The sequence below is a fragment of the Coregonus clupeaformis genome, chromosome 1 (genome assembly GCF_020615455.1).
Source record: "Coregonus clupeaformis isolate EN_2021a chromosome 1, ASM2061545v1, whole genome shotgun sequence".
Classification (NCBI taxonomy): domain Eukaryota; kingdom Metazoa; phylum Chordata; class Actinopteri; order Salmoniformes; family Salmonidae; genus Coregonus; species Coregonus clupeaformis.
The window spans coordinates 88,561,281-88,584,127 of NC_059192.1; the positions used below are offsets into that span (position 1 = coordinate 88,561,281).

At 47.2% G+C, this 22,847-nt stretch overlaps 1 protein-coding gene across 1 annotated transcript in view; it reads right to left on the reverse strand.

Annotated features, from left to right (window-relative positions):
• Window positions 1-18,478: 18,478 nt before the first annotated feature.
• The window catches only part of LOC121571710 (protein kinase C epsilon type-like), a 104,588-nt gene continuing 100,219 nt past the window's right edge, over window positions 18,479-22,847 (reverse strand). Inside the window, exon 6 of the mRNA XM_041883389.1 lies at window positions 18,479-19,562. Within this exon, the coding sequence (XP_041739323.1) occupies window positions 19,413-19,562 (150 nt within the window). The 3' untranslated portion in view covers window positions 18,479-19,412. The remainder of the gene's footprint in view (window positions 19,563-22,847) is intronic.

Consider the following 22,847-nt stretch of genomic DNA (forward strand, 5'->3'; position numbering starts at 1 on the left):
GGCGGTCAATGCGAACGGCAAGGTCAATGGCGGCATCAAGCGTTGAGGGCGGGTCATGGGAAACAAGCTCGTCCTTGATATAGTCCGCCAGGCTATGGAGGAAGGCTTGCACCAGTGCCTCTGGGTTAAACGAGCTTTGACTGGCCAGGGTACGAAAGTCAATGGAGAAGTCTGCCACTGTCCGATTGCCCTGACGGATGGTGAGCAGAGCTTGTGACGCTCGGCTGTTGGCGAGCCTAGGTCAAAGACCTTTAACATCTCCTCCTCAAAGGCACTGAAGGAGGCACAGGCTGGGGTTTGCCGGTCGAATTCCGCCGTTCCCCACAACCGAGCTCGACCGGTGAGATGTGTGATGACATACCCCACCTTGGCTCCCTCTGTTGAGAAAGTCCTGGGCTGTAGTGCAAACTGGATTCGGCAGCTGCTCAAGAATGGTCTTACTTGCTTCTGGTTGCCATCAAAACGTTCCGGGTTCCCAATCCTTGGTTCAGGAGCGTGGGGATCTGGTGGCAGCACTGCCGGGCCTGCAGCATTGGGACCTCCAGCGGAGGGATGAAGGAGTATCGGTGGTACAGGAACAAAAGGACCAGGGGGGGTGCAGGTGGAGTAGCCGGGCTTGAGAGTAGTTGCAGGGCTTGGGCTAGCTGTTGTTGCTGCAGTTGGAACTGTTGTTGCTGCTGGTTGAATAGCTGGAGAAGGGAAGCGATGTCGCCAGCCATCCGATTTATGTCTCCCTCAGAGCGTTCCAGTCGCTGTAGGGCAGTCCTCTCTGGCTCTTCCTCCATCGTGGTCAGGGAGTGCGCTGGGTCCATGATGGTCAGATCGTTCTGTCACGAACAGAAGAGGACCCAAGAGCGCAAGTTCAAATTCAGAGTTCTTTATTCAAGGTTACAGGCGGGAAGAGGAGTCCCAGGGGTGTCAGGGGTCTTTCAGGGTCCTCCTGTGGGTACCTGTGCTCCGGGGGTCACCAAATGTCCGGGGGTGTCCAGTCCAAGTGCTTAGTGTGTGTGTTCCCCAGTGATGGAGCGGCGTATCGGGCTGAGGGTGGTGAAACGTCTGGGCACGCTCATCTGGTGGTCGGAGACCTGGGGGAACACACACACACAACAGCAATATGAATGGCAGGCAGAAGTACAGATCAGGGCTGGGCAAATATCGTGGTGAGAGACAGAAGGCAGAAACGAGTTACCGGAGGGGCTGAAGATCGGAGAGTAGTCGAGGTCCAGAAGGCAGGTTGGGATAGACGGGGCAGTAGAACAAGGAGGCAGTCAAGAAAGGATCGGTATCACAAACAGGAGTCAGAGCGCAGACAGGCAGGTTACTGGTCCGGGTTTGAAGACGATCTGACAGGGCTTGGCTGAAAACCAGGGCTTGATATACTGGGAGAGGTAGTGGGGAAATGCAGTTCAGCTGGCAGAGTAATTAGAACAGAGTGAGGCAAGGTGAGGATGGTGAGTGGGAAATGCAGTGCAGCTGGCCAGGTAACAAGAGCAGAGCAGGGCAGGTGGAGCTAGTTAGGCTGAGTAGAGAGAGGGAGGTGAGCAGAGTGGAAGATAATTGAATGCAATTAATGTTGCTACCAGGGAGAGAGAGTGCTCATGACATTATCTTGGCCAGTTCGCAGTTGTAAATGAGAACTTGTTCTCAACTGGCTTACCTGGTTAAATAAAGGTGAAATAAATAAATAAAAAATAAAATCTCAAGGATTAAACAAGTAAACTGAAGGTTCACTGAGTGCTTTCAGTAAATCATCTGTTGAGGGCGGTAGAAAACCTAGCGGTTAAGAGTGTTGGGCCAGTAACTGAAAGGTCACTCAGGGAACATGTACGGAGTAGAAAGTACATTATTTTCATTAGGAATGTAGTGGAGTAAAAGTAAAAGTTGCCAAAAATGTAAATAGTAAAGTAAAGTACAGATACTCCCAAAACCACTGCTAATATATAAACTGCCATCCTTCTCAAACATATTTGATGAATCTTGTAGAAAAAAGAAGGAAGGGAAGCGATGCAGAACTGCTAGGATACAGAACAACTAGGATACAGAACAGCTGGGATACAGAACAGCTAGGATACAGAACAGCTAGGATACAGAACAGCTGGGATACAGAACAGCTAGGATTCAGAACAGCTAGGATACAGCACAGCTGGCATACAGAACAGCTGGGATACAGAACAGCTAGGATACAGAACAGCTAGGTTACAGAACAGCTAGAATACAGAACAGCTGGGATACAGAACAGCTGGGATACAGAACAGATGGGATACAGAACAGCTGGGATACAGAACAGCTGGGATACAGAACAGCTAGGATACAGAACAGCTAGTATACAGAACAGCTAGGATACAGAACAGCTAGGATACAGCACAGCTGGGATACAGAAAAGCTGGGATACAGAACAGCTAGGATACAGAACAGCTAGGTTACAGAACAGCTAGGATACAGAACAGCTGGGATACAGAACAGCTAGTATACAATACAGCTGGGATACAGAACAGCTAGGATACAGAACAGCTGGGATACAGAACAGCTGGGATACAGAACAGCTGGGATACAGAACAGATGGGATACAGAACAGCTGGGATACAGAACAGCTGGGATACAGAACAGCTAGGATACAGAACAGCTAGGATACAGAACAGCTAGGATACAGAACAGCTAGTATACAGAACAGCTGGGATACAGAAAGCTGGGATACAGAACAGCTGGGATACAGAACAGCTGGGATACAGAACAGCTGGGATATAGGACAGCTGGGATACAGGACAGCTGGGATACAGAACAGCTAGGATAAAGGACAGCTGTGATACAGAACAGCTAAGATACAGAACAACTAGGATACAGAACAGCTAGGATACAGAACAGCTAGGATACATAGATCTAGGATACAGAACAGCATGGATACAGAACAGCTAGGATACAGAACATTTACATTTACTTTTACTTCATTTAGCAGCGACTTACAAATTGGTGCATTCACCTTATAGCCAGTGGGATAACCACTTTACAATATGTTTATTTTTTTTTTTGGGGGGTAAGGAGGATTACTTTATCCTATCCCAGGTATTCCTTAAAGAGGTGGGGTTTCAAGTGTCTCCAGAAGGTGGTGAGTGACTCCGCTGTCCTGGCGTCGTGGGGGAGCTTGTTCCACCATTGGAGTTGTCAACCGTGATGGCGAGATCATGGAACGGACAGTCCTTCCCCGGGAGGAAGAGCAGCTCCGTCTTGCCGAGGTTCAGCTTGAGGTGGTGATCCGTCATCCACACTGATATGTCTGCCAGACATGCAGAGATGCAATTCGCCACATGGTTATCAGAAGGGGGAAAGGAGAAGATTAGTTGTGTGTCGTCTGCGTAGCAATGATAGGAGAGGCCATGTGAGGATATGACAGAGCCAAGTGACTTGGTGTATAGCGAGAATAGGAGAGGGCCTAGAACTGAGCCCTGGGGAACACCAGTGGTGAGAGCACGTGGTGCAGAGACAGATTCTCACCACGCCACCTGGTAGGAGCGACCTGTCAGGTAGGACGCAATCCAAGAGTGAGCCGCACCGGAGATGCCCAACTCGGAGAGGGTGGAGAGGAGGATCTGATGGTTCACAGTATCAAATGCAGCAGATAGGTCTAGAAGGACGAGAGCAGAGGAGAGAGAGTTAGCTTTAGCAGTGCGGAGAGCCTCAGTGACACAGAGAAGAGCAGTCTCAGTTGAATGACCAGTCTTGAAACCTGACTGGTTTGGATCAAGAAGGTAATTCTGAGAGAGATAGCAAGAGAGTTGGCTAAAGACGGCACGCTCAAGAGTTTTGGAGATAAAAGACAGAAGGGATACTGGTCTGTAGTTGTTGACATCGGAGGGATCGAGTGTAGGTTTTTTGAGAAGGGGTGCAACTCTCGCTTTCTTGAAGACGGAAGGGACATAGCCAGCGGTCAAGGATGAGTTGATGTGCGAGGTGAGGTAAGGGAGAAGGTCTCTGGAAATGGTCTGGAGAAGAGAGGAGGGGATAGGGTCAAGCGGGCAGGTTGTTGGGCGGCCAGCCGTCACAAGTCGCAAGATTTCATCTGGAGAGAGAGGGGAGAAAGAAGTCAAAGCATAGGGTAGGGCAGTGTGAGCAGGACCAGCGGTGTCATTTGACTTAACAAACGAGGATCGGATGTCGTCAACCTTCTTTTCAAAATGGTTGATGAAGTCATCCACAGAGAGGGAGGAGGGGAGGAGGGGGTGGAGAATTCAGCAGGGAGGAGAAGGTGGCAAAGAGCTTCCTAGGGTTAGAGGCAGATGCTTGGAATTTAGAGTGGTAGAAAGTGGCTTTAGCAGCAGAAACAGAGGAAGAAAATGTAGAGAGGAGGGAGTGAAAAGATGCCAGGTCCGCAGGGAGTCTAGTTTTCCTCCATTTCCGCTCGGCTGCCCGGAGCCCTGTTCTGTGAGCTCGCAATGAGTCGTCTAGCCACGGAGCAGGAGGGGAGGACCGAGCCGGCCGGGAGGATAGGGGCATAGAGAGTCAAAGGATGCAGAAAGGGAGGAGAGGAGGGTTGAGGAGGCATAATCAGGAGATTGGAGGGAGAAGGATTGAGCAGAGGGAAGAGATGATAGGATGGAAGAGGAGAGAGTAGCGGGAGAGAGAGAGCAAAGGTTGCGATGGCACATTACCATCTGAGTAGGGGCAGAGGAAGTAGTGTTGGATGAGAGCAAGAGAGAAAATGATACAAAGTAGTGGTCGGAGACTTGGAGGGGAGTTGCAGTGAGATTAGTAGAAGAACAGCATCTAGTAAAGATGAGGTCAAGCGTATTGCCTGCCTTGTGAGTAGGGGGGGACGGTGAGAGCGTGAGGTCAAAAGAGGAGAGGAGTGGAAAGAAGGAGGCAGAGAGAAATGAGTCAAATGTAGAGGTAGGGAGGTTAACGTCACCCAGAACTATGAGGGGTGAGCCATCCTCAGGAAAGGAACTTATCAAGCTCATTGATGAACTCTCCAAGGGAACCTGGAGGGCGATAAATGATAAGGATGTTAAGCTTGAATGGGCTAGTGACTGTGACAGCATGGAATTCAAATGAGGAGATAGACAGATGGGTCAGGGGAGAAAGAGAGAATGTCCACTTGGGAGAGATGAGGATTCCTGTTCCACCACCCCGCTGACCAGATGCTCTCGGGGTATGCGAGAACACATGGTCAGACGAGGAGAGAGCAGTAGGAGTAGCAGTGTTTTCAGTGGTAATCCATGTTATGTCAGCCCCAAGAAGTCGAGGGACTGGAGGGTAGCATAGGCTGAGATGAACTCTGCCTTGTTGGCCGCAGAACGACAGTTCCAGAGGCTGCCGGAGACCTGGAACTCCACGTGGGTCGTGCGTGCAGGGACCACCAGGTTAGAGTGGCAGCAGCCACGCGGTGTGAGGCATTTGTATAGCCTGTGCAGAGAGGAGAGAACAGGGATAGACAGACGCATAGTTGACAGGCTACAGAAAATGGCTACAATAATGCAAAGGAGATCAGAATGAAATGAACTAAACATCTGGGAAAGCGAGAGAGCGCGGCCTCCCTCACTTACGTTTCACTGAAACACCGAAATATAACTCTCCCAACTTCCACCTCAGAAACTATAATTGTTGTAAACTACAGCGGTTCAATGTTTTCTAGGAATAGACTAACTTAGTTTATTCAGCTAGCTAACTTGGTACAGTATTCTTCCGTGAAAACTTTCCAGGGCACCGAATCCTATGACGCCACAGCCAACTAGCATGCCAGCCTCCAACAACACGGTTTAGCACCAATACTCGGCCACAACAAACCACCAGTGTGTCAACACGCCAAGCAGATTATTTGTGTCCGTGTCTAACGTTGTGTAAAGTTCTGGGTTAGTCCCGACAGCTTGAGCGAGTCCGTCGTCAACTTATTCAGCCAGTTAGTTAGCTAGAATAGTTAGCATACTAGCTAGCCATTGCTTTCTGCCAACGAAAAAACCCCTCCTCCCACGGCACGAACACACAGAGAGAGCCAAGCTAACGTTAACTAGTCACCCATGTCCCGAATTCCCTTGAACGACTCTGGTTACCAGTATGTAAAAACAAAACACAAATGTAGGTTATAACTTACCCCTAGCAGCTACTGTTAGCCAGCCAAGTGCAAAGCTAGCCACTGAATCGACTCAGCCAGTTCCAGCTATTGTTTAGTTAGCTATCCAGGTAGCAACAAGCTAGCTACATTTCACAGTAGCTACTAACAGAACAGCTGGGATACAGAACAGCTGGGATACCGAACAGCTAGGATACAGAACAGCTAGGATACAGAATAGCTAGGATACATATAGCTAGGATACAGAACAGCTGGGATACAGAACAGCTGGGATACAGAACAGCTAGGATACAGAGCAGCTAGGATACAGAACAGGTAGGATAAAGAACAGCTAGAATGCAGAACAGCTAGGATGAAGAACAAATAGGATGCAGAACAGCTAGGATACAGAACAGCTGGGTTACAGAACAGCTAGTATACAGAACAGCTAGGATAAAGAACAGCTAGAATGCAGAACAGCTAGGATGAAGAACAAATAGGATGCAGAACAGCTAGGATACAGAACAGCTAGGATACAGAACAGCTGGGTTACAGAACAGCTAGTATACAGAACAGCTAGGATACAGAACAGCTAGGATACAGAACAGCTAGGATACATAGAGCTAGGATACAGAACAGTTAGGATACTGAACAGCTAGGATACAGAACAGCTAGGATACAGAACAGTTAGGATTCTGAACAGCTAGGATACAGAACAGTAGGATACAGAACAGCTAGGATACATAACAGCTAGGATACAGAACAGCTAGTATACAGAACAGCTAGGATACAGAACAGCTAGGATGCAGAACAGCTAGGTTACAGAACAGCTAGGATACAGAACAGCTAGGATACAGCACAGCTAGGATACAGAACAGCTAGGATACAGAACAGTAGATCGATGTAGATAGAAGGTGCTCTTTGGTAAAGGGGTCTCAACTTACTGTAAAGAGTTCGAATAATAGCCCGTTTTTAGATTGGTAAATGAGTCTAGCGGCCAGCTATCTAAAGTAGTAAGCAACCAGGGTGGGGCTCATTGATCATCATATTAAAAACTGCAAACATTTGCCTCCACTCTATGGCAAACTGTGTATGCAGGAAATGAACTTTAAAACTTTGGATGTGGGTACGCAGACCCACGAGCCACTGCAGCCCCTCATAAGGAGTTCCGTTTTATTGTGGCCCCCACCCCCATCAAAGTTGTGTAACGATCCCGGCAGTCTGAGTCGGGTCCTGTCTGTGGACTAGTTTTTTCTGCTCGGGATCTCCAGTTTCCCGAGGGTTCTGGAACGCTCTGGGGAGCTCTCTTGATTTCCGCACCTGCATCCCATCAGCAATCTGCACACCTGGTCCTGATCATCACCCTTCTTAGGCTCTGGCCTAACATCCATTCCCTGCCGGATCGTTAGCCATGAACATCACTCGTCCGGAACCTTCATCCAACCTCTGCCTGGTGGTCGGCGGCTGCCGAGCCATGATTGGATCAACCACTGCACCCCCAACAACTAATCAACGCCGCCCGCTCTGTTCCCTGGATTATTCAGCATCACTCTTGAATTTGTAAATAAACACTCACCTTCGTTTCAACTTACCTTGTCCTGGTCTGCTTCTGGGTTCTGGCTTTGTAACTCGTGACAGAACGATCCGGCCAGTAATGAACCCAGCGGACCTGGACTCTGTTCGCCATGCCATTACCCATCAGGAGAAGATGTTGGGCCATCATAGCACGGAGCTACAGGAGATCGCGTTGGCAGTTCGGAACCTTTCTACCGGTCTGACGGAGGTCCAGAACCAGCGCAAGTTTCCGGTGGAGGATCCACTACCGGTTTCACCCATCTCGCCTGCCGCGTCTGAAGCGGTGTCCTTCCGTGAGCCCAAGGTTCCGACGCCGGATAAATATGAGGGGAGCTGGGAAGATGCCGTTCTTTCCTTATGCAGTGTGGGTTAGTGTTCGATCTACAGCCCTACTCTTATGCCACAGACAAGGCTAGGATAGCCTTTGTGATTGAGTTGCTGCGTGGTCGAGCGCTGGAGTGGGCTTCAGCCGTTTGGGAACGACAAGACCCCTGCATGGCTTCATACCAGGGGTTCACGGCCGAGATGAGGAAGCTCTTCGACCATTCCGTCCGAGGGAGGGGACGCAGCTAGGCGCCTGTTTTCGCTCCACCAAGGAACTCGCAGCGTGGCCGACTTCGTGATCGAGTTCAAGACGTTGGCTGTGGAGAGTGGGTGGAATGAGGAGTCTCTGCAAGCGGCCTTTTACCAGGGTCTGTCGGAGCAGCTCAAGGATGAGCTGATCTCCTATCCGAGCCTAGTGACCTGGACAGCTTGGTAGCCTTGTCTATTCGGGTGGATAATCGAGTCCGAGAGCGAAGGAGGGAGAAGCAATGGGGTCCGTCCAGTCGATCAGCTTCTCAGTTCCCAGTCGGGTCGGGTGGTGGACCAGAACACGTCGATCATTCTCCACCACAAAGGATTAGTGGAGAGGTCCTCTCTCCCGATTCTGAACCCATGCAAGTGGGGCGGCACGGGTTAACCAAGGAGGAGCGTCAACATAGACGTAAGACCAACTGCTGCCTCTACTGTGGTAGCTCGGGACATTACATCTCCACTTGTTCCCGGCGGTCGTCAAACTGCCCGGCTCGCTAAAGTTGGGAGGACTTTTAGCGAGCCAGTTTCAACCTCTCAGTACCTCTGTCAGACCCCGTTTCCCGGCTACCCTTGTGAACAGGAATCAGAGCTTAGCGATTAACGCTTTTATCGATTCAGGTGCCGATGGAAGCTTTCTTGATGCCGAGTTGGTGGAACAGCTGGGGCTTTCCAAGGAGCAATTGCCGGAAGCCATTGAAGCGACCACTCTGAACGGCAGTAGTCTGGCACGTATCACGATGAGGACTGAACCGGTTAAGATGCTGTTGTCGGGGAATCATTCGGAGATGATTTCATTCTTCATTCTGCCGTCTTCCCATGTTCCTCTGGTCCTTGGATACCCCTGGCTGAAGGAACACAATCCCACGTTCGATTGGGTGACGGGCAAGGTAACGAGTTGGAGCCTTGATTGTCATGCTAACTGTCTCAAGACTGCCTGTCCCCATTCGGTTCCCAGTCAGGTGATTGAGGCTAAACCCCCAGATTTGTCCCTGGTTCCCGAGACATATCACGATTTGGGGGAAGTGTTCAGTAAGCAGAAGGCTCTGTCACTCCCTCCCCACCGACCATATGATTGTGCCATCAACCTGTTCCCTGGAGCTGTCTACCCCAAGGGAAGGTTATACAGTATCTCCCGCCCTGAACGTGAGGCTTTGGAGACCTACATCAAGGAGTCCCTAGCTGCTGGTCTCGTTCGTCCCTCGTCATCACCCCTGGGGGCAGGATTCTTCTTTGTGGGTAAGAAGGATGGCTCTCTTCGACCGTGTATTGATTATCGGGGGTTGAATGACATCACGGTCAAGAACAAGTATCCCCTGCCCTTGATGAGTTCTGCCTTCGACTCCTTACAGGGTGCTACGGTGTTCACCAAGCTAGACCTACGCAATGCGTATCACATGGTCCGGATCAGAGAGGGAGACGAGTGGTTGACGGGTTTCAATACACCGATGGGTCACTTCGAGTATCAGGTGATGCCGTTTGGACTGACCAATGCTCCAGCGGTATTCCAGAGTATGGTGAACGACGTCCTGAGAGATATGATCGGTCTCTTTGTGTTTGTTTACCTGGATGACATTCTGATCTTCTCGAAGGAACCTTCCGACCACGTCCAGCATGTCCGGCAGGTTCTGCAGCGATTGTTGGAGAATCGCCTGTTCGTGAAGGCCGAGAAGTGCGAGTTTCACGCCCACACGACATCCTTTCTCGGGTACATCATCTCCAGGGGAGAGATTAGGATGGACCAGGAGAAGGTTAGAGCGGTTCTGGAATGGGCCCAGCCCGGTACGAGATTGCAGCTCCAGAGATTTTTTGGGGTTTGCGAATTTCTACCGCAGATTCATCCGGGATTACAGCCGTGTGGCCGCTCCGTTAACTGCCTTGACTTCCAGTATCAGGAACTTCAAGTGGAATCCGGAGGCGGATCGAGCGTTTCTGGATTTGAAGAGGCGATTCACCAACGCACCGATTCTCTCTCAACCGGACACGGCCCGTCAGTTCGTCGTTGAAGTGGACGCGTCTGATGTGGGAGTTGGCGCCATCCTGTCGCAGCGATGCTCCACGGACAGTAAACTCCATCCCTGCGCCTACTACTCTCGTCGCCTTTCGCCTGCGGAGAGGAATTACGATGTGGGTAACCGGGAGCTTCTCGCGGTGAAACTTGCCTTGGAGGAGTGGCGCCACTGGTTGGGAGGCGGAGCAACCGTTTATTGTCTGGACTGACCACAAGAATCTTGCTTACGTGCAATCGGCTAGACGTCTCAACTCCCCGTCAGGCCAGGTGGTCGTTGTTTTTCGGACGATTCAATTTTTCCCTGACGTTCCGACCTGGATCTAAGAACGGCAAGGCGGACGCCTTGTCTCGGATGTTCTCCAAGACGGAGGAGGGTGGGTCCAAGACCGAGACAATTCTCCCCCGGAACTGCGTCGTGGGAGCTGTTAGGTGGAAGATTGAGGAGGAGGTGATGGCGGCTCTTCGGACGCAGCCCGGTCCCGGTAACGGTCCACCCGGTCGGTTGTTTGTGCCTGAGTCGGTTCGTCCTGCGGTCCTCAAATGGTCCCACGCCAGCAAGATGGCTTGTCACCCTGGCGTGGCTCGGACGATGGCGTTTCTTCGCAGACGTTTTGGTGGCCTGCCATGGCCGAGGATACTCGGGGTTATGTTGCTGCCTGTCCAGTGTGTGCGCAGAATAAGGGTACCAATCGGCCCAGCTCTGGACTACTTCACCCCCCTTCCTATTCCCCGGCGACCATGGTCGCATCTGGCCCTGGACTTTGTCACTGGGTTGCCCGCTTCTGAGGGGAACACGGTCGTTCTGACTATCGTGGACAGATTCAGCAAGTTCGCCCACTTTGTGCCAATTGCCAAGCTTCCCTCTGCCTCGGAGACGTCCGAGATCCTGGTTAGGGAGGTTTTCAGGGTCCACGGGTTGCCCAGTGATCTCGTTTCCGACCGTGGCCCTCAGTTTACCTCTGCTGTCTGGAAGTCCTTCTGTTTGGCCATTGGAGCTACAGTCAGTCTCACATCTGGTTTTCACCCCCAATCTAATGGTCAGGCGGAGAGAGCCAACCAGAAGATGGAATCCACGCTACGCTGCCTGGCCTCTTCCAACCCCACCTCCTGGGTCTCTCAGTTGCCTTGGGTTGAGTATGCCCACAATACTCTCCCCTACATCTGCCACTGGGATGTCTCCCTTCCAGTGCCTGTATGGCTACCAACCTCCCTTGTTCCCTTCTCAGGAGAAGGAGCTCTCAGTGCCTTCTGTTCAGGCCCATATTCGGTCGTTGCCACCGGACCTGGCATCGGGCCAGAAAGGCACTCCTTAGAGTTTCGGACCGGTATCAGCTCCAGGCGAATCGTCGCCGGATCCCCGCTCCCACCTACACCATCGGAGATAGGGTCTGGTTGGCCACACGGGATCTTCCTTTACGGACTGAGTCTAGGAAGTTGTTAACGAAGTTCATTGGTCCGTTTGTGGTGGAGAAGGTGATCAACCCGGTGGCAGTTCGACTCAAACTCCCGAGGACGCTCAGAGTCCATCCCACCTTTCATGTCTCCTGCCTCAAGCCTGTTTTCCTCAGTCCTCTGTTGCCTCCTCCGCCTCCTCCTCCTCCTCCTCGGATGATCGGAGGTGGTCCTGCCTACACGGTGCGACGCATCATGGATTCCAGACGAGCGGGGCCGGGGTTTCCAGTATCTCGTGGACTGGGAGGGGTATGGTCCTGAAGAGAGGAGTTGGATTCCGCGGCGACAGATCCTAGATGCTGACCTCATCCGTGACTTCTACCGCCTCCATCCTGGCGCTCCGGGAGTCCGCCCGGTGGCGTTCGTCGGAGGGGGGTACTGTAACGATCCCGGCAGTCTGAGTCGGGTCCTGTCTGTGGACTAGTTTTTTCTGCTCGGGATCTCCAGTTTCCCGAGGGTTCTGGAACGCTCTGGGGAGCTCTCTTGATTTCCGCACCTGCATCCCATCAGCAATCTGCACACCTGGTCCTGATCATCACCCTTCTTAGGCTCTGGCCTAACATCCATTCCCTGCCGGATCGTTAGCCATGAACATCACTCGTCCGGAACCTTCATCCAACCTCTGCCTGGTGGTCGGCGGCTGCCGAGCCATGATTGGATCAACCACTGCACCCCCAACAACTAATCAACGCCGCCCGCTCTGTTCCCTGGATTATTCAGCATCACTCTTGAATTTGTAAATAAACACTCACCTTCGTTTCAACTTACCTTGTCCTGGTCTGCTTCTGGGTTCTGGCTTTGTAACTCGTGACAAGTTGCCCATCCCTGGTCTAGATATTCAGTTTCCATGACACATTTGCTTTGAAAGGGACAAATACCCAAATGTGGCAACATCAGTCAATGATTAATGGCACATCATGGTATCATTTTAGTGGTGCCTATCTCAGTGCACATTCCAACAGTGGTCACTTATGGACACTGGACAGTACTCTATATGCACTCAACCCAATCTGCCAATGTAAACAGTGTTGCATAGAGAGCTTTTTTAAACCTTTATTTTAGCAGGGAGTCCCATTGGGTCTCTTTTGCAAGGGAGCCCTGCATACATACATATTGATTAACACTGAACAGAGATGAGCCCTAAAACACGCCCACTATTTGTTTTGACATCATATTTAATAGGTTCCAAAAACCAACGAATACACATTCACATCCTTTAGAATACATCTGGCACAATGCTTACAATGACATACAGTAATGACTTCAAAATAAATCAGTCAGGTGACAAACTGTACATAGAAAGCTTCACAATACAGAAACCGGAAATCCTATACTATTGTCCGGATTCCCAGACCCAGAATCAGCCTAGTCCTGGATTAAAAAGACATTTCAATAGATATTCTTAATTGAGCATGCTTTTATTCCAGAAGTAGTCTCCATTAGGAAACCCTACATGTACAGAGATACATACAGTAATATAATGCATGTGACCCACGGCTGTGTGTTTTATTCTACTGTACTCCACCAGAGGTACTTCAACCATGTACATTGTACTTATTCATCTGCTTCAATGACTTTACAACAGACCAGTGGGTTTCCTATGATGGTGTTTTTCTTCCTTCCAAAAATAAAAGAAGGAGCATGGAAAGTTGGAGTTGAGGATTTAGCATGGAGCATTTTGGACCTCTAGGGACACCGTCCTTATGGGTCGGAGTAGGACGCGGGTCTTCAATCTTATAAAACAGAACACAAATGTCCTGTCTTTAACACTGTTCTCATGTTGCTATGCAACATGACTGGGTAACAGAGGGGGTCATGTGATTAATTAACACAGGTGCAGGCGTGTCAAAGGTGTGGGCACTTTGGGAGTATGAATGGCCTTCATGCAGTGGTGTGTGTGTATGTGTGTTGCATCAGTATTGCTTTGACAGTTGATTCCATGATACCGTCCACTATTAACACTGTTACCACCACTGTTGCTACAGTTACCCCTGCTCCCCATACCAGAACTGCTACTGCTAGTGGAACTAGCACTGTTATACATGCTATTAATAATACTACATTAACTACTACTACTACAATAACAACTGCTACTGCTACTTCTACAGTATTGACACTATCACTACCACACTACCTCCCTGCCTCTTCAATTGCAAATTGTCCTCCTGTTATGAATCCAACATTTGAAATGTACTTTAAAGTCACTACTCCAAAATGGAATGTATAACTTGCAATATCATAACAAACCAACGTTGTTATTTTTGTGGTCTACTGACAGAATATGACAGTAGATTTGACTTTATCTTGATTTGGTGTAGGCTTACAATAACACATATATTGACATGGGAGTTATTTGGCGTGAGTGCATTAAGAAGGTCAATGGTTTCTATAAGCTACATGAATCCAATAGTTTTACTACCTTTAGTAATATTAATGTTCTAAAGAGATATGCTACAGCAAATGTTGACCTTTTTAAAGAGATATGCTATAGGAAATGTTGACCTTTTTAAAGAGATATGCTATAGGAAATGTTGACCTTTTTAAAGAGATATGCTATAGGAAATGTTGACCTTTTTAAAGAGATATGCTATAGGAAATGTTGACCTTTTTAAAGAGATATGCTATAGGAAATGTTGACCTTTCTTAAAGAGAGTTAAGGAGAGAGGGCAGGGAGAGGGGTGGTGAGGTGGTTTGATGGAGCATTCTGAAGGAAGCACATAGAAATGGCTATCAATGGAGTTAAAGACAGGCAAATGAAAACAGCCATGCATATACTGTCAAAACAGAAGAATTGCAAAGAGTCAGTGGGAGGAAGAACAGCAAAGACACCAACAAGAATGAAAAGGAAACCAAAAACAGACAGACATAGAATATTGCACATGGACATTGTCACTCTTTCATATTCTAGTAATACACAATAATATCACAATAATATCATAATCATATCATAATCATATCATAATAATATCACAATAATATCATAATAATATAATATGCACCATGCAATGATGATACCTCTATTTCTCCAAGAAGTCCACAGGCTTCTATATACACGGTGGTCTGTACAGAGGGAAAGACACGGCTATCTGGTGATGCCTTCACCCACATGATTGTGAGTCTTGTTGCATAGCAGGGAAATCCAGAATTTCAAACGCTGAGCAACAAGACAATCCAGTAAAATCACGACAAATAAAACAGACAATGAAATAAAACACACAATGAAATAAAACACACAATGAAATAAATCAGACACAATGAAATGTAAAAGCTTCAAGAGGGCCCTTCTCATTAACCCACTGCCTATGTCGCACACGCACAAACAGACTCGCACAAACTAGCGTACATGCAGTATACTTACACACAAACAGACTCACAAACTAGCGTACATGCAGTATACTTACACACAAACAGACTCACAAACTAGCGTACATGCAGTATACTTACACACAAACAGACCCGATACATTCAGTTGCATCCCCACCATCACTCATGCATACAAGCACATTTGTCCACATTGAAACCCATGACATTCATTTGGAATATATGAAGCTAGACTACCATAACACTGTGGGCATATCTACAATACGAAACTGGTTCGCAGTTACACACAACAGGCATTTGATGTACTGTTCATGGACTCATTTTAATTCTGCCGTCGTTTTTGATCTTGAGGAAACTTTGAAACAGGCTTCTCTTTTTTATTGACACTGTGAACCAATCAGTTTGAGCTTTTTTAAATACAATCATTGGTTCTATGGATTTGGTTTTTCGCATTTAAACATGGCAGAGGAGGAGGACATTCTAGTACATCAAGAGACTTACAGGACAGCTTAAGAAATTAAAGATTCATATAATAATATAATTATTTCAGTGTCATATACTCACTGAGGAACTAGGATGGTTGACGAAACAGTTGAAAGTCTGACTATCGTACGGAGACCATGTCGAACAAGACCCCTTCCCAAAGCACACATGACCCCTCACCTTTAAATCCTTATATACACAAAAAGTTGACACCGTCACACAAACATTCCCTGTTCATCTCATAGTCCACTGGAAAGGGCTTTGTGACAATCTGGGGCTGGACTGTGAGGAGCTTTCATCACTGTTATCAGCCCGGGCCAGGGGGCCAAGGGCCAGGCTATATTCAGTCTCAGGGGGCCAATCCAAGGGCCACCCTTCACCACAATGAGATTGGTTTGGTCCACCACTCTTATTGGATCAGGAGTGGTCTGGACCAGCCAATAGGACCTTGATAATAAAGCAGATGGGCTTCCTATCTAACCTACTCTTGAATTACATTGGTTTATAACATAGAAAACATGCACTGATGGACAGACATACAGATGTACTAGTACAGCGCTGTAGATGGTCTGGTTTAGGTTTTGAAGTTGGTACCAAGCTGTAGATGGTCTGGTTTAGGTTTTGAAGCTGGTACTAAGCTGTAGATTGTCTGGTTTAGGTTTTGAAGTTGGTACCAGCTGTAGATGGTCTGGTTTAGGTTTTGAAGTTGGTACCAAGCTGTAGATGGTCTGGTTTAGGTTTTGAAGTTGGTACTAAGCTGTAGATGGTCTGGTTTAGGTTTTGAAGTTGGTACCAAGCTGTAGATGGTCTGGTTTAGGTTTTGAAGTTGGTACCAAGTTGTAGATGTTCTGGTTTAGGTTTTGAAGTTGGTACTAAGCTGTAGATGGTCTGGTTTAGGTTTTGAAGTTGGTACCAAGCTGTAGATGGTCTGGTTTAGGTTTTGAAGTTGGTACCAAGCTGTAGATGGTCTGGTTTAGGTTTTGAAGTTGGTACCAAGCTGTAGATGGTCTGGTTTAGGTTTTGAAGTTGGTACCAAGCTGTAGATGGTCTGGTTTAGGTTTTGAAGTTGGTACTAAGCTGTAGATGGCCTGGTTTAGGTTTTGAAGTTGGTACCAAGCTGTAGATGGTCTGGTTTAGGTTTTGAAATTGGTACCAAGCTGTAGATGGTCTGGTTTTGAAGTTGGCACCAAGCTGTAGATGGTCTGGTTTAGGTTTTGAAGTTGGTACCAAGCTGTAGATGGTCTGGTTTAGGTTTTGAAGTTGGTACCAAGCTGTAGATGGTCTGGTTTAGGTTTTGAAGTTGGTACCAAGCTGTAGATGGTCTGGTTTAGGTTTTGAAGTTGGTACCAAGCTGTAGATGGTCTGGTTTAGGTTTTGAAGTTGGTACCAAGCTGTAGATGGTCTGGTTTAGGTTTTGAAGTTGGTACCAAGCTGTAGATGGTCTGGTTTAGGTTTTGAAGTTGGTACCAAGCTGTAGATGGTCTGGTTTAGGTTTTGAAGTTGGTACTAAGCTGTAGATGGCCTGGTTTAGGTTTTGAAGTTGGTACCAAGCTGTAGATGGTCTGGTTTAGGTTTTGAAGTTGGTACCAAGCTGTAGATGGTCTGGTTTTGAAGTTGGTACCAAGCTGTAGATGGTCTGGTTTAGGTTTTGAAGTTGGTACCAAGCTGTAGATGGTCTGGTTTAGGTTTTGAAGTTGGTACTAAGGTGTAGATGGTCTGGTTTTGAAGTTGGTACTAAGCTGTAGATGGTCTGGTTTAGGTTTTGAAGTTGGTACTAAGCTGTAGATGGTTTAGCTGAGGCCCTAATGGCCTTTAGTGTGTTTATGTAATGCTGTACTCTGTGTGTATTGTTCTGTCTGCTTGGGAGAAAATACATGTATGTATGTATATATGTATGTATGTATGTATGTATGTATGTATGTGTGTTCGTGAATGTGTGTGTATGTCAGTGTTCCTGCATGTATGTGTGTCTATACATGTTTGTATGTGTGTGTGTGTTGGTGTGTGTGCAGGCCTTAGGACAGATTCTCCTCCACTCCAAAGTAAGAGAAACCCTTGAACTCGTCTTGTTTGATCTGCTTAATAATGGCGTCTTCTACTGGGGTGAGGACAGGCTCCTCGCGAGTGAAGTCCTGGTCAAAGTTGTTCACGTCCCTTTTGGTTTTCTGTACAGGAGCAGGAAGGAGAGTCAGATAGTACAGGATGACGACTGCCAAAGAATTAGACCTCCTTCCCTGATAAAGTAATGATAAAACAAGGCTGATTGACATAAATAGATTTGGATGGAGTGATCACAGAACCTCTCTTTCATACCCCCTGTTCTCTCATTGACGTTGTGTGATTCTTGAGGTGCTCATTGTCCCCTCTCTGAATGCATGGGAACAGGACGGACCCTTCCCCTCACACTCCATTAGGCATTTCATACTACCCCATACCCAGCAGATCTCTATCTATACGTAATTTACATTTGAGTCATTTAGCACACAATCTTATCCAGAACGACTTACAGTTACTGCATTCATATGACGATAGCTAGGTGGGACAAACACATACACTACATGACAAAAAGTATGTGGACACCTGCTCGTCGAACATCTCATTCCAAAATCATGGGCATTAATATGGAGTTGGTCCCCCCTTTGCTGTTATAACAGCCTCCACTCTTCTGGGAAGGTTTTCCACTAGATGTTGGAACATTGCTGCAGCCAAAATAGCATTAGTGAGGTCGGGCACTGATGTTGGGCGATTAGGCCTGGCTCGCAGTCGGCGTTCTAATTAATCCCAAAGGTGTTCCATGGGGTTGAGGTCAGGGCTCTGTGAAGGCCAGTCAATTTCTTCCACACCGATCTCGACAAACCATTTCTATATGGACCTCACTTTGTGAACGGGGGCATTATCATGCTGAAACAGGAAAGGGCCTTCCCCAAACTGTTGCCACAAAGCTGCAAGCACAGAATCGTCTAGAATGTCATTGTATGCTGTAGAGTTATGATTTCCTTTCGCTGGAACTAAGGGGCCTAGCCCGAACCATGAAAAACAGCCCCTCCACGAAACATTACAGTTTGCACTATGCATTGGTACCAAGCTGTAGATGGTCTGGTTTAGGTTTTGAAGTTGGTACCAAGCTGTAGATGTTCTGGTTTAGGTTTTGAAGTTGGTACTAAGCTGTAGATGATCTGGTTTAGGTTTTGAAGTTGGTACCAAGCTGTAGATGGTCTGGTTTAGGTTTTGAAGTTGGTACAAAGCTGTAGATGGTCTGGTTTAGGTTTTGAAGTTGGTACCAAGCTGTAGATGGTCTGGTTTAGGTTTTGAAGTTGGTACTAAGCTGTAGATGGTCTGGTTTAGGTTTTGAAGTTGGTACCAAGCTGTAGATGGTCTGGTTTAGGTTTTGAAGTTGGTACCAAGCTGTAGATGGTCTGGTTTAGGTTTTGAAGTTGGTACTAAGTTGTAGATGTTCTGGTTTAGGTTTTGAAGTTGGTACCAAGCTGTAGAGGGTCTGGTTTAGGTTTTGAAGTTGTTACTAAGCTGTAGATGGTCTGGTTTAGGTTTTGAAATTGGTACTAAGCTGTAGATGGTCTGGTTTAGGTTTTGAAGTTGGTACTAAGCTGTAGATGGTCTGGTTTAGGTTTTGAAGTTGGTACTATGTTGTAGATGTTCTGGTTTAGGTTTTGAAGTTGGTACTAAGCTGTAGATGGTCTGGTTTACGTTTTGAAATTGGTACTAAGCTGTAGATGGTTTAGCTGAGGCCCTAATGGCCTTTAGTGTGTTTATGTAATGCTGTACTCTGTGTGTATTGTTCTGTCTGCTTGGGAGAAAATACATGTATGTATGTATATATATGTATGTATGTATGTGTGTTCGTGAATGTGTGTGTATGTCAGTGTTCCTGCATGTATGTGTGTCTATACATGTTTGTGTGTGTGTGTGTTGGTGTGTGTGTTGGTGTGTGTGCAGGCCTTAGGACAGATTATCCTCCCCTCCAAAGTAAGAGAAACCCTTGAACTCGTCTTGGTTGATCTGCTTAATAATGGCGTCTTCTACTGGGGTGAGGACAGGCTCCTCGCGAGTGAAGTCCTGGTCAAAGTTGTTCACGTCCCTTTTGGTTTTCTGTACAGGAGCAGGAAGGAGAGTCAGATAGTACAGGATGACGACTGCCAAAGAATTAGACCTCCTTCCTTGATAAAGTAATGATAAAACAAGGCTGATTGACATAAATAGATTTGGATGGAGTGATCACAGAACCTCTCTTTCATACCCCCTGTTCTCTCATTGACGTTGTGTGATTCTTGAGGTGCTCATTGTCCCCTCTCTGAATGCATGGGAACAGGACAGACCCTTCCCCTCACACTCCATTAGGCATTTCATACTACCCCATACCCAGCAGATCTCTATCTATACGTAATTGACATTTTAGTCATTTAGCAGACAATCTTATCCAGAACGACTTACAGTTACTGCATTCATCTGACGATAGCTAGGTGGGACAAACACATACACTACATGACAAAAAGTATGTGGACACCTGCTCGTCAAACATCTCATTCCAAAATCATGGGCATTAATATGGAGTTGGTCCCCCCTTTGCTGTTATAACAGCCTCCACTCTTCTGGGAAGGTTTTCCACTAGATGTTGGAACATTGCTGCAGCCACAATAGCATTAGTGAGGTCGGGCACTGATGTTGGGCGATTAGGCCTGGCTCGCAGTCGGCGTTCTAATTAATCCCAAAGGTGTTCGATGGGGTTGAGGTCAGGGCTCTGTGAAGGCCAGTCAATTTCTTCCACACCGATCTCGATAAACCATTTCTATATGGACCTCACTTTGTGAACGGGGGCATTATCATGCTGAAACAGGAAATGGCCTTCCCCAAACTGTTGCCACAAAGTTGCAAGCACAGAATCGTCTAGAATGTCATTGTATGCTGTAGAGTTATGATTTCCTTTCGCTGGAACTAAGGGGCCTAGCCCGAACCATGAAAAACAGCCCCTCCAGGAAACTTTACAGTTTGCACTATGCATTGGGGCAGCTAGTGTTCTCCTGGCATCCGCCAAACCCAGATGTGGGATTCATCACTCCAGAGAATGCGTTTCCAATGCTCCAGAGTCCAATGGCGGCAAGCTTTACACCACTCCAGCCGACGCTTGGCATTGCGCATGGTGATCTTAGGCTTGTGTGCGGCTGCTTGGCCATGGAAACCCATTTCATGACGCTCCCGACAAACAGTTATTGTGCTGACGTTGCTTCTAGAGGCAGTTTGGAACTCGGTAGTGAGTGTTGCAACCGAGGACAGACGATTTTTACGCATTACGCGCTTCAGCACTCGGCGGTCCTGTTCTGTGAGCTTGTGTGGCCTACCACTTCGCGGCTGAGCCGTTGTTGCTGCTAGACGTTTCCACTTCACAATAACAGCACTTACAGTTGACTGGGGCAGCTCTAGCAGGGCAGAAATGTGACGAACTGACTTGTTGGAAAGTGGCATCCTATGATGGTGCCACGTTGAAGGTCACTGAGCTCTTCAGTAAGGCTATTCTACTGCCAATGTTTGTCTTTGGAGATTGCATAGCTGTGTGCTCGATTGTATACACCTGTCAGCAACGGGTGTGACTGAAACAGCTGAATCCACTAATTTGAAGAGGTGTCCATATACTTTTGTATACACCACCAGTCAAATGTTTGGACACACTTACTCATTCAAGGGTTTTTCTTTATTTCTACTATTTTCTACATTGTAGAATAATAGTGAAGACATCAAAACCATGAAATAGCACATATGGAATCATGTAGTTACCAAAAACGTGTTAAACAAATCAAAATATATTTTAGATTTTAGATTCTTCAAAGCAGCCACCCTTTGCTTTGATGACAGCTTTGCACACCTTTGGCATTCTCTCAACCAGCTTCATGGGGAATGCTTTTCCAACAGTCTTGAAGGAGCTCCCACATATGCTGAGCACTTGTTGGCTGCTTTTCCTTCACTCTGCGGTCCGACTCATCCCAAACCATCTCAATTAGTTTGAGATCAGGTGATTGTGGAGGCCAGGTCATCTGATGCAGCACTCCATCACTCTGATGCAGCACTCCATCACTCTCCTTTTTGGTAAAATAGCCCTTACACAGCATGGAGGTGTGTTTTGGGTCATTGTCCTGTTGAAAAACAAATGATAGTCCCACTAAGTGCAAACCAGAGGGGATGGTGTATCGCTGCAAAATGCTGTGGTAGCCATGCTGGTTAAGTGTGCCTTGAAATCTAAATAAATCACAGACAGTGTCACCAGCAAAGCACCCCCACACCATCACACCTCCTTCTCCATGCTTCACGGTGGGAACCACACATGCAGAGATCATCCGTTCACCTACTCTGCACCTCACAAGGACATGGCTGTTGGAACCAAAAATCTCAAATTTGGACTCATCAGACCAAAGGACAGATTTCCACCGGTCTAATGTCCATTGCTCGTGGTTCTTGGCCCAAGCAAGTCTCTTCTTCTTATTGTTGTCCTTTAGTAGTTTTTTTTTGCAGCAATTCGACCATGAAGGCCTGATTCACACAGTCTCCTCTGAACAGTTGATGTTGAGATGTGTCTGTGACTTGAACTCTGTGAAGCATTTGGGCAGCAATTTCTGAGGCTGTTAACTCTAATGAACTTATCCTCTGCAGCAGAGATAACTCTGGGTCTTCCTTTCCTGTGGCGGTCCTCATGAGAGCCAGTTTCATCATAGCACTTGATGGTTTTTGTGACTGCACTTGAAGAAACGTTCAAAGTTCTTGAATTTTTCCGGATTGACTGACCTTCATGTCTTAATGTAATGATGGACTTCGTTTCTCTTTGCTTATTTCAGCTGTTCTTGCCATAATATGGACTTGGTCTTTTACCAAATAGGGCTATCTTCTGTATATCCCCACCCCCCCCACCCCCCCCACCCCCCCACCTTGTCACAACACAACTTATTGTCTCAAACGCATTAAGAAGGAAATAAATTCCACAAATTAACTTTTAACAAGGCACACCTGTTAATTGAAATGCATTCCAGGTGACTACCTCATGAAGCTGGTTGAGAGAATGCCAAGAGTGTGCAAAGCTGTCATCAATCTCAAATATAAAATATATTTGAATTAGTTTAACAATTTTTGGGTTACTACATGATTCCATAAGTGTTATTTTATAGTTTTGATGTCTTCACTATTATTCTACAATGTAGAAAATAGTAAAAATAAAGAAATGAGTAGGTGTGTCCAAACTTTTGACTGGTACTGTATATGGTACAGTGGGGAAAAAAAGTATTTAGTCAGCCACCAATTGTGCAAGTTCTCCCACTTAAAAAGATGAGAGAGGCCTGTAATTTTCATCATAGGTACACGTCAACTATGACAGACAAAATGAGGAAAAAAAAT